This window comes from Clarias gariepinus, chromosome 28, assembly GCF_024256425.1.
Source record: "Clarias gariepinus isolate MV-2021 ecotype Netherlands chromosome 28, CGAR_prim_01v2, whole genome shotgun sequence".
Lineage (NCBI taxonomy): Eukaryota > Metazoa > Chordata > Actinopteri > Siluriformes > Clariidae > Clarias > Clarias gariepinus.
Genome location: NC_071127.1, coordinates 17,427,639 through 17,440,251, shown reverse-complemented (window position 1 = coordinate 17,440,251; position 12,613 = coordinate 17,427,639). Strand labels below are relative to the sequence as shown.

Genomic DNA, 12,613 nt, shown 5'->3' with positions numbered 1-12,613 from the left:
GAATGTTAGAGCTTAAAAAGACGGCCTTCGAAACACATAATATTCCCTTTATTCGAGTAGTGTGTGTATATATATATATATATATATATATATATATATATATACTTGTAGGCTATAGATACGTAAATCGGTATAAGTTGTCTTAGTCGGAAAACGATGTGGTTGAGTGTTCAGTTTGTAAAAATAATTAGGAAACTTTTTAAAAAGCACTCGGATGCATTAAAAAAGTGAACAAGACTATGAACAAAGCGTTTAAAGTCTCTGTTGGGTACAGTCTCTGTTGGGTACACTCTCTAGAAGTAGGCTCCAAACGATACCAAATATTAATGCTTATTTTCGAATTATATTTGCTTGATTTTTTTTCTGACGGTTAAACACTTATTATCTGAATGAAATTATGGTGAACATCTTTGTTTTTCAAAAATAAATAACCCACCAGTGTCACGATTCAAAATCGGCGGAAAGAGGCACATAGCGTAGTGGAGGGAGGGCTCTCGAAAGAGGCGTAATGGAATGTCGACCAATCAAAATCCGGTCTTGGCTTGCGCTTAATTACAATGTTTACTGTACATAATGGCCCGCGAGGCGGAGCTAGTTATTTTTCTTCCAGTATCGTTGAGTGGTGCTACTAGCTATGCCTGAGCCAGCCAAGACTGCGCCCAAGAAGGGCTCGAAGAAGGCTGTTACCAAGACGGCCGGCAAAGGAGGCAAGAAGCGCAGAAAGTCCAGGAAGGAGAGTTACGCTATCTACGTGTACAAAGTTCTGAAGCAGGTTCACCCCGACACCGGCATTTCGTCCAAGGCGATGGGGATCATGAATTCGTTCGTCAACGACATTTTCGAGCGCATTGCCGGTGAGTCTTCGCGTCTGGCTCACTACAACAAACGCTCCACCATCACTTCCAGGGAGATCCAGACCGCCGTGCGCCTGTTGCTGCCCGGCGAGCTGGCCAAGCACGCTGTGTCTGAGGGTACCAAGGCTGTGACTAAATATACCAGCTCCAAGTAAAGCGCGTCACCGCCGTCTTCGTCAACCCAACGGCTCTTTTAAGAGCCACCCATATTTTACGTTAAAGAGCGATTACCTGTTCTATGCGTGTGAGGGGGAAGTGTGTTAGGAAAGTTAATAGCATCAATAGCTCAAGTTCTAATCTGGCTCTTATGATCACATAAAACAATTTTATTGCACCATCTAGTAAGTAAGATAAAATTGTAGCTTTACTCGTTAACTCCAAAATTGTATTGAACAAGTACAGTAACTCAAGTTCACTTTTCTGTAAAATTTTGATATTCTATTACATAACAGATTTAGATTAATTTTAGGTGAAATTACATACAATCAATTTATTATTTTTTTTTATATCAAGTTGTCAATTTTTTAAAAGTATTATTAAATTGCCATACAGCAATCAGGATAAGTATGAAGTGCTTAATTTTTCAGAATAATCTGGAACCACCTGATCATAAAGTCAAAAAGTCATCAGAAGTACTCTGAATATCATGCAAAGAAATTTGCCACAAAAATTCACAAGTTATTTGAGAGATCCTAAGTTTTAGGCGTTTTTGTGCCCTATCACTTATTTGTTAGCTAAATCAGCTGATTTGAATTGGAGAGAACTTATTAGTGACATCTGTTTTGTGTGCATGGCGAAATATGTTTAATATACAGAGTCAGACAAAAAATTTATACACACTTCAGGAAAAGAAAACTTTTTATAAATATTATAATACTAATCTATTGCTAGAAGTTAAATATGATTACATGTTACTGTATGATATGATTATGATTTTTTAAAAATTTAAGTTCCTGAATATTTTTTCCCCTAAATGTGTAGTTCTTAATAGTCTAAATTATTTGGTCCATCACGTGCGTCTCGTGTGTGAGAGGGAAATAGATTAACACACACACACCTACCATGTTAAGCACAATGTGAAGCTGAACAAATTGAAACACTTTGCTCAAATACCCTTAAATACTGTATGCCCTGGCCTTTTTTTGGTCAGCACACATAGAATTAGTTTATTTTGGGGTCATGTGAGTGGAGAACTCAACCCACTTCTTTACCATGTCTTCCTTATTCACAGGCACATACAGTAGATGGTAACCTCAAGTTGATCACCTGGATATTGTTAATATGTGCATGATAACATACCTAGATTGTATTAAACAACAGAGCATCCAGTGTGTTAACCTTGTTCCAAGAGGCAGGGTGAAACCAGCACGGACTGTCTGAATATTAAGATACAACAGTACTGAATGCCTTAAAATGTATTATTTAAATGATTTAATTAAAGTAAGATAATTTTGTTTGGTAATGAAAACAAATTGTATCATTATATATGCCAAAGCAACCTTATTATTAAAATAGTTATTGTGTACAGGGAAATTACAATGCACAAGTTTTAATGAAATATAAGAGTTTTGAATATATAACTTAAGCACACTATCATTATAACATTTTAAAATAATAATACTAATAATTTAAACCCTTGCTATATATTGTATTTTGTAAACTTATCAATCAGCATCAAAATCGATAATGTGATGCTACACTTATATTTCATTAAGAAGGATTATTACAAAATACACAAAACTAGTCTTAATATCAAATGCACTCTTTTTTTCATGTTGATGTATCATCTTACTATAATTTTATTTCCATTATGTGTAATATCAGACCACCAAATGCGTCTATACACAAGCTTTCAGTGAGATTATAATAGTTTATTATAAATTTTGAATACATTTCTCATCCAAATCTTTCCTAGTGTCTTCTGTAACTTTTCTTTCTTACTTTTTTGTTAAATTTGCACGGCAATGGACGAGGTTAATTTGTCGAATTATGGTAATAATGTTTAAGAATATTTATTCAAATGTTTTGATATATTTTTTTATTTTAGATTGAAGTAGATTATGAATGTTCAAGATTAAAGGTTTACATTATTTTATGTTTAAAAAGTGATTAACAAAAACATGGATTGTGCACCAGTAGTTTATAGAATATTTGATTAATAACCCTTGAAAGTATGAATATTTACACTGATGTGAGAGTTTGGGGAGCGTTAGAGGAACATTCTGAAAAACCTTAAAAACAATGTTCTTTTCATTCTATTTTATTGTTGCCATATGTTAGTTATAACATACATGTACATAGGCCTATATGTACTCTGTGCTGCTAAACACAAGTAGGAAGTTATGAAAGTTTTTTGCAAGACAGGTATATAATGTTAATCGATCATTTAAAAAAAATATATTATTAAAATGTATTGCCAAACATTATATGTGGATATATTGTGGAAGATTTTCTGATGTTTTTCTCCTCCTTCGTCCATCTAGGGGCTTTGTACTATAACAAAAAGGAAAGCTCTACTAAATTTTATATCGTTTTGAAAAAATTAATTAGTTTGTTCATTCTATTTGAAGCTTCTGAACTTCTCGGATGGAGCAGGAGCAGCGATTTAATTCTGAACTCGCTTCCGTAAAATTATCGTATCCAATATAAACTTGCACTTGAGCAATGCGCCATTCATTCCCGCATTGATAATCAGCTGTATTTTTTTTTTTTCAGATTCAACTGAGACAACCTACTATAGAGTCTCTACTGTTTCTTCACTTAATTTTATAACGAGAAAATTCATTCGTTCGTTAATTCTATTTAAAGCTTCTGAACTTCTTGGATGTGTGTTTAGTGTGACAGTGCTTTAGATGGGGCAGGAGCAACGATTTAGTTCTGCGTTTATTCAAACGCAATAATACAGCTTTATATCCTCAGGAGGGGTAATTACATTGTTTTAGCGATAATTTCACGGAAGCGAATTCAGAACTAAATCGCAGAAGCTTCAAATAGAATGAACAAACTAATGAATCTTCTCAAAACATTATAAAATTAAGTAGAGCTAAATCCCTAAATCTCCTTATGAAATATCGCTGTTTATTAATGCGGGAATGAATGGAATAAATACCGAATTGTCGATATTTCACAGAATCATGAAACAGGGCAAGCTCATATCAGGCCTTCATTATAAATTCATTATGTTATGTGTATGTTCTTTGCACTTTTCATGCCTTTTGTATGACCTGTCAAAGTTAGATCCACAAAACCCACATTCGACCAAACACATCCCATTCCCTGAGAAGGGTTCATCAAGAGGCATGGCCAACAGTACATCTTCTTTTTCACAGCACTTCCAGTCAGCCAGTTCACCTTGTCATACCAGGAGCGCTAAACTAGCGCTGATGTATACTTAAGACATGCTGTCAATCAAAAAAAGGGGTTCCGCCCTTTAAACAGCTCCTCCAATCATCAAGCAGCAGCCAAGCGTCCTGGCCCGCCCACTGCTCCATTCAGCTGAGCTTCCCTGGAAGTGACAATTTTGGTGCATTTATCCAATTACCGTCCAATTTTTCTGCAGTAAAAAAAAGCTCCTCTGTGCTTGCCCATAGAGCTCCAGTGAAGCTGGGCTTCAGGAGGGTTTAACGCACTGTGCTGCACGAAAATGTATGACAAGAAAATCGCCCCAAACAATCTACAATAAATACCTGATTCTGAACGAGCTAGTCATGAAGTTGAACGTGAACATTTTCTGACTTAGTAGAGGAAGCAAAGCTTCCCTTGTAGTCTTAGAGCAGCTTCCACTGCATAAGTCCTCAAAATGAATGTATTATAAAACCAAGCATAGAACAGAATAGAATTCAATAGAATTTATTGATTACAATCACTCCATTTGATGGCATAGCTGTTTAAATTTCAACTATAAAGTTAAATATCTTTTATCTGTGTCTTTATAATACAGTAGGTGTGACATGTTACTCTTTACAGAGTTGAAGTGGTAACATTTTTTCTTTGTTTCTATACCACAATGTTAAGGGACAACAGGAGATCATGATCACAGAGGCCTTACACCTTACATCATACAAATGTTTCTTACCATACTGCCCGTCTTAAGAAAGGGGTGATGATAAAACTCTTAATATCACTTCAGTCCAATTTCACTCGTTAATAAAAGGAAACTTAAAGACATTATATCAATTAAAGAAACATTGCCCACTGTAACCATAGTTTTATAACCTGCTTCCATGGTCCAAGAGTTGGTACAATATTGACCAACTTGGTAATGAACCTGGTACTGAACCTGACAGATGTTTTTATCATATTGTTTACAACTCAGTGAAAAGTGTACTCGTGGCATGTCTATCATGGTGTAGAGACTGCAGACGCAGATGCAGGGCCAAACAAAGAAGATTTATTGACAGAAATTATCAACACAACAAACAAAACAAAACCAAAGAAAATGCCGGCTATGGCGCTACCCTTTCTGGGTTTGAGACTTTCCCAGCTGGGTCTGCAGGTAGGCAGTAAACACACAGGTAATGTTTTATACTAAGAACTCAGTTGCTTTCTGACTAGGACAACTCATTGTCCTTTAGTCGTGTACTGATCTGCCCGTAGGCCTTGGCTGTAATGACTGCCTCTTGCCCTGTCCTGCAGACGCCTTTCACTCCTGGGGGAAGGGAACAGAGTCATAAGCACATACACAACATCGAACAAACACGCAGGTGCACAACAGTGAATAGACAAAGGGCTACAGGCTAGGCTGGTATATATAGAGACACACAGGGGTAGACACTCTGGATAAGAGCGTCTGCCAAATGCCTAAATGTAAATGTAGACACAGGTGAACTTGATTTGGTGATAATACAGATACTGGGGAACAAGTACACACATAGACACACTAGGGGGAGACAAAGCGGCGGTTAAGTAATCCGGTCACCCAGATCTTTTTCCCCAGGACTGAGGTGGTATAGATGTTACAACTCTTTTGAAAATTCAAGGTGAGAATTTACAGTGTTTAAAAAAAAGTGTTGTTACAATGCTCTATTTGGCTAGCACACACAGGATGAAATGGGTTGGTTGGAGTCTTATCCACATTGACTTCTTTATTCTGTTTGAGGGTTGCCATTATTGCTGTTCTTTGGCACTGTGCATGGGGACAAACATCAAGACGTTCTCCTAGACAGTGCGTTAACATTTAGGTTCCTGAATAGTGGAGAAATTGGAAGTCATATTTCTCTAACCAGTGTGCTGGTTCAATTCAATTTAATTGAATTCAATTTTATTTGTATAGCGCTTTTAGCAATTTTCATTGCTGCAAAGCAGCTTTACACAGTCAAAAGAATTATTTAAGTTTGTATGAAATGTGAATTTGTATGAATCAAAATGGTCAGTTTGTCCCTGGTGAGCAAGCCGAGGGCGACAGTGCCAAGGAAAAACTCCCTGAGATGGTAATAGGAAGAAACCTTGAGAGGACCCAGACTCAACAGGGAACCCATCCTCATTTGGGTGAAACAGAAAGCAGTAAATGATCTGCATTTATACAGTGTGTAGGGTGGGAGGCAGTTCAGCTATAATAGCTGATGTTAATTGATGTTAATATGGAGTCCAGGTAGTTATTGAAGACCCAGGTAGACTTGTAAGAAGTTCCAGTCCTGAACTATCAAACTGTCAAGTCCCCAGAGAAACAGTTGCCAACACCAGTCAAGGCCAGAACCATTTTCTAGGTAGAGAGAATCATCCCCAGACACCAGACGCATCCCAGAGAGACACACGGGGCATCCATGTGACGAGATCTTCAGCCAGAAGCGGGGCACCAGGATGGGTCAGACAGGTCCGGAGGGCAGAGGGAGTCTGGATCACTGGCAGCTTAGGAACGACATGTGTAGCTCGACAGAGAGAGAGAGAAAGAGTGAAAGGGGGAGACAGCAGGAGAGAGGAAAGAGAAAGGGGGGGGGAAAGAGAAGAAGAGGCGAGATGGCAGTTAGGTATGGTCACAGTCACACAATGTATAATGTGAATGTATATTAACTGTAGAGTGCAAGCAGAGACTCCGGCAGGACTAACTATGACAGCATAACTAAAAGGGAGAGCCAGAAGCAAACACAAACATGAGGGCTTCCTGAGATGTAAAGCAAACAATCACCTCACCGTCAGCAAACCTGAGTGATCAATGAGAGTGAGGAAGACAGCATCTAAACATACCAGTTCACCATAATACTCTACGTCCATGAGTCCCCCAGATCTGCTCCTTTACCTATGGCAAATCTATTTATAAAAATGCTTGGCTAAATAAATAGGTTTTTAGCCTGGACTTAAACACTGAGACTGTGTCTGAGTCCCGAATACTATTTGGAAGACTATTCCATATATTCCATTTTGGGGCTTTGTAAGAAAAAGCTCTGCCCCCAGCTGTATTTTTCATAATACGCGGTACTGACAAGCAGCCTGCATCCTTTGATCGAAGTAGGTGTGGCGGATCGTAAGACACTAGCAGTTCGCTTAGGTACTGCGGCGCGAGACCATTTAATGCTTTATATGCCAAGAGTAGTATTTTAAAATCAATGCGAAATTTCACAGGGAGCCAATGCAGTGAAGATAAGATAGGGGTGATGTGCTCATATCTTCTGGTTTTAGTGAGGACTCTCGCTGCTGCATTCTGGACAAGCTGAAGCTTATTTATGCATCTAGCTGAACAACCAGACAGTAAGGCATTACAATAGTCCAACCTAGAGGTGATAAAACTAGTTTTTCTGCACCGTTTAGCGACAATAAATTTCTTATCCTGGCAATATTTCTGAGGTAAAAGAATGCTATCCTGGTAATATTATCTACATGAGCTTCAAATGAAAGGCTGGAATCAATAATCACACCAAGGTCTTTCACTGTTGCATTTGATGGAACAGAAAGGCCATCTAAAGTTACGGTGTGATCTAAAATTTTACTCCTAGCTGTATGCGGTCCCATGACTAGAACTTCTGTCTTATCTGGATTTAGCAGAAGGAAGTTAATTAGCATCCAATTTCTTATGTCCTGCACACATTGCTCAATTTTAGTAAGCTGTTTTTTCTCATCAGGTTTTGCTGAGACATATAACTGTGTATCGTCAGCATAACAATGAAAACTAATACCATGCTTACGGATTATGTTGCCCAGAGGAAGCATGTAAAGGGAAAAAAGTAGTGGACCTAAAACTGAACCCTGCGGAACGCCAAACTCCACTTGAGAACAAGCAGAATAATCACCATTTAAGTCTACATACTGATAACGATGGGTCAGATAGGATCTTAGCCAGGAGAGGGCTGTACCCTTAATTCCTACTACATTTTCTAATCTGTGAAGAAGAATAGCATGATCAACGGTGTCAAAAGCTGCACTGAGGTCGAGTAATACAAGCATAGTTACACAACCCTGATCAGAGGCCAATAGGATGTCATTTACTACTTTAACGAGTGCTGTCTCTGTACTGTGATGAGGCCTAAATCCTAACTGATACAGTTCATGTATGCCATTTCTATGTAGATATGAGCATAGCTGCTCCGCTACTATCTTTTCCAGAATTTTAGAGATAAAGGGGAGGTTTGATATTGGCCTGTAACTGGACTGGTTTCTTAATTATTGGTTTGATAACTGCTAATTTAAAAGATTTTGGAACATAACTAATGCTGAGTGAAGAATTAATTATTCTCTACAGGGGTTCTGTTATTGCTGGTACTATCTGTTTAAGAAAATGTGTCGGTACAGGATCTAATATACAGGTTGATGAATTTGCAGAAGAGATGGGTGAAATTAATTAATTCTCTTTAAGGGGAGTAAAGTATTCTAGGTTCTGATCTGACATGGCTAGATTAACATCTGCATCAATTACATTTTTTGGTTTCAAAACTTCAATTTTATGCCTAATATTTTCAATTTTATTAATAAAAAAGTTAATGAAGTCCTCACTATTGCATGATGTTGTTGTGGAGATTTCTGCAGTGGTCTTATTTCTGGTTAATTTGTCTACAGCGTTAAATAAGAATCTAGGATTATTTTTGTTATTTTCTATAAGAGTGGAGAGATATGTTGATCTAGCTACACTAAGAGCTTTTCTATAGTTCAGGATGCTCTCCTTCCATGCTATTTTAAATACTAATTTGGTTTGACGCCATTTACGTTCTAATTTCCGAGCGGTCTGTTTTAAAATGCGTGTGTGATCGTTATACCAGGGAGCAAGTTTCTTATCTCTAATAATTTTTCTTTTAACTGGAGCTACATTATCTAAGGTATAGCGAAATGTCGACTCTTAATATTCAGTCGCCTGATCGAGTTCTGTTGGGAACTTTGGGAGATGTACGTTTCATACGGTAGCGCGGCGCTCTGCGTACATTATTACTGTGACACACTTGAATTGAGACAAAATAGTGATCTGAGATAACTTTAGATAGTGGAATTGTGAATAAATAAGGTTGGCCTTCAGGTTCCTTCAATCTGATTAGCCAGCGCAGAGTTGTGTGGTCAGTCCAGAAAAACAAGCAGAAGAGACATTTTTGTGCCAAGAAACACAAGGAATATACATTAGATCAGTGAAAACTGTCCTGAGAAGTCCGAATTAGAGATTTGTTAAACTCCATGTGCTTGCAGGAGGTAGAGAGGGTGAACAGACAATTCCTTATTGATTGGTTGCCACTCTGGAGAGGGTGATGGTGTCTGGTGTCTGGTGCTTTGCTGCTGACACTGTTGGTAACTTAGACAAAATTGAGGGCACACTCAACTAGCATGGCTACCACTGCATTTTGTAGCAACATGCCATTCTCCTTGGCTTGCACTTAGTGAGATGAGATCATCATTTGTTTTTTCTATAGGACAATTTCCCTAATCACACAATAGAGAGCTATTTGCCCAAGAAGGAGAGTGATGGAGCACTGCATCAGATGGCCTCGCTCCGACAATCCCCCAATTTAAATCCTGTTGAGATCATTTGGAATGAATTGGATAAAAGAGGAGGAAGGAAAATCAGTATAAATATAAATCAAGTACTCAGCACATCTGGAAACCATTTCAAATCTCTACCTCATGACTGAGAGAATGACTTGTTGTGCAAAGCTGTTTTTAAAAAGTGGCTACTTTGAAAAATTAAAATATAAAACATATTGTGGCGTGGGCGGGGCGGCGGCTGACGACCAGCATGCTTTGCGGGAATGTCGGTGTGTTCACCATGATGGGGAAAGGTGTTTGGGTTAGTGACTTCGGCCCTGTTGTGTGTGTGTGTGTTGGGTGTAACGTGTGAAATGTGCTCTAGTTCAGGCTGACGCTGAATTAGAGGTAGGCTCCTGAGTGAAGGTGCTGCTCATGCCATTACCGGCTGTGTGCTAAATAAAGTACTCCCAGCCATTGCATTGGGTAGCAATTAAGCTCGCTCGTCTCTCCAGCATTTCTTCAGGCGTAAAAACGCTAAATTGGTGTCAGAAGTGGGATGGAGAGTCACGAGTTTGAGCGCACAACGGAGGACCTTCAGAAAATCCAAGCGGGCCGCCGAGTAGCGGAGCGACTACTCGCACGGAAGAAGCGCTTTCCTGACGGAGCTAGCGCGAGCACACCACGTCAGCCAACGCGGAGCGGGAAGAATAAAATCCCGGCGCTGGATCTCGGGGCGGAGGCTGGCGCGGCACAAGCGCCGGAGCAAGCTACAGCTCCGTGCGCTGTTAGCCGGCAAAGCGTCCTGCCGCTGCGCGAGGCCGATCGCGCTGAGCCCATATCGGCGGTACATCACGGCGGAAGAGCCGAGCGACCGCCCGCAGCTCAGTGGCGCTCGGTTCGTGAACCTAGCCGGGGACAGGGCTACCCGTCGCGGCTAGGCAACGAGCAGCGCTTCGACGTTTCGCGGCGAGGCCGAGGCACGGGACAGCGTACACCAGCAGCCGCTAGACTAGCGCCGGGAGGACGCGTGGTAAGCCGCGCTGGGCTCTACATTGACTGTGTGCTGGATGGCGTCTTACTGCGGGCGCTCGTGGACACCGGCTCCACTGTTTCGCTGCTGCGCTCTGGAGTACTGGGGCAAAGCAAGCGTGTTCGCCGACGGCCTGATCCTGCCTTCACCATCCGCACCGTTGCTGGGGGCTGCGTCAAGGTACGGGCGTGTCGCACAGCGCGAGTCCAGGTGGGTGGTCGAACTTTTACACACCAGTTCTTAGTGGGGAATGTCGAGGAGGACTGCGTTTTAGGGTTGGACATTTTAGAGAGATGGGGTGCGGTGCTGAACTTGTCTGGCGGGACTCTGCGTGGTAACTTCGGGGTAGCCAGGTTGCTCGGACCCAAGCCACAGTCGGACAGGTTAGCAGCACACACCCGGGGGGCGGAACTTCCGGTAGCAGACCGAGCGGGAAACCCTCGGTGCTGCGAGCGAGTGGAGCGCCGTGACGACGTAGAACCCTCGACGCCGAACATTTCCCCCGTGCAGTCCTCCAGGCTCTCCAGCGGTGATCAGCCGTCCGAGCCAGCGTGCAGCCGAGTTACTGCGTCACCCGCAGTCGTTTCGCCGGTCTCACAGCTGCACTGTGAACCGCTCATCGCCAGGCAGAAGGGCCCCACCCAGCGCTCGCGGGCACCGCTGCAAGACTTTCGGGTGGGGGCACCCATGGAGCGAATGGGTGTGGACACTCACAGCCAGGGGCGAGATTTTGCTGCTGGCGAGCAGGTGTGGGTGTGTTCCTCCGGAAGGAGAAGGAGGGGGCTCTCGGCCGGGCGTGTGTCTCACTGGGTGGGCCCCTGTACGGTAATAGCTCGGCTCTCCGATGTCATCTACCGGGTGCGGTTGGCGGGGCGGGCACGAGTTTTGCTCCACCGGGACCGTCTTGCGCCTTGCCAGCCGCACGCCGGGGAAACATTGAACTCTGTGGAGGCCGGACCGCCTCAGGACTACGTTTGTGTTCATCCCTCACCTGCCAAAGGACGCCGGCGTTCCCACCGCCAGCGCCGACCGCCTCCACGCCTCCGAAATGGAGTTCTTCATGGTGACCAGGGACGGTCACAGCTCGGGTGGGGGCAGTGTGGCGTGGGCGGGGCGGCGGCTGACGACCAGCATGCTTTGCGGGAATGTCGGTGTGTTCACCATGATGGGGAAAGGTGTTTGGGTTAGTGACTTCGGCCCTGTTGTGTGTGTGTGTGTTGGGTGTAACGTGTGAAATGTGCTCTAGTTCAGGCTGACGCCGAATTAGAAGTAGGCTCCTGAGTGAAGGTGCTGCTCATGCCATACCGGCTGTATGCTAAACAAAGTACTCCCAGCCATTGCATTGGGCAGCAATTAAGCTCGCTCGTCTCTCCAGCATTTCTTCAGGCGTAAAAACGCTACAATATTGTCTGTTATTTAACACATTTTGTTCCATAGTAATTTTGACAAAATGACACATTAGGTTCTGCCATGTCTTTATTATTTATATACAACATTAAAGACTAAATATGGATTTCTTTATTGATTGGTAATGGTGGGTAAAAATAAAATTTGGTTTACGAGAGTTTTGGAATACGAGCCCGCTTCCGGAACGAATTAAGCTCGTAATCCGAGGTTCCACTGTAATTACAATATATTAATACTTAAAGAAAGTTTGAAGATCGAAGCAATTGCTTCATCTGCTGTTTCCTTCTCCACAGAAGGTATTATATTGCTATTCTATAAAATACTTACATCCTGTTTATCATATGGACTGCTTTTAAACTGCTCTTAAACCACATCAGATTATTTTTCTATAACATCACAACTCATACAGTTTATTATCCTACAAATTTTTCTTGCAACATTTTTT

At 41.7% G+C, this 12,613-nt stretch overlaps 1 protein-coding gene across 1 annotated transcript; it reads left to right on the top strand.

The window, feature by feature from the left end:
• Positions 1 to 634: 634 nt before the first annotated feature.
• LOC128515763 (histone H2B-like) lies at positions 635 to 1,009 on the top strand. Its single transcript, XM_053489917.1, has one exon. The coding sequence runs from the start codon at positions 635 to 637 to the stop codon at positions 1,007 to 1,009; it is 375 nt and encodes a 124-aa protein (XP_053345892.1).
• Positions 1,010 to 12,613: the final 11,604 nt, after the last annotated feature.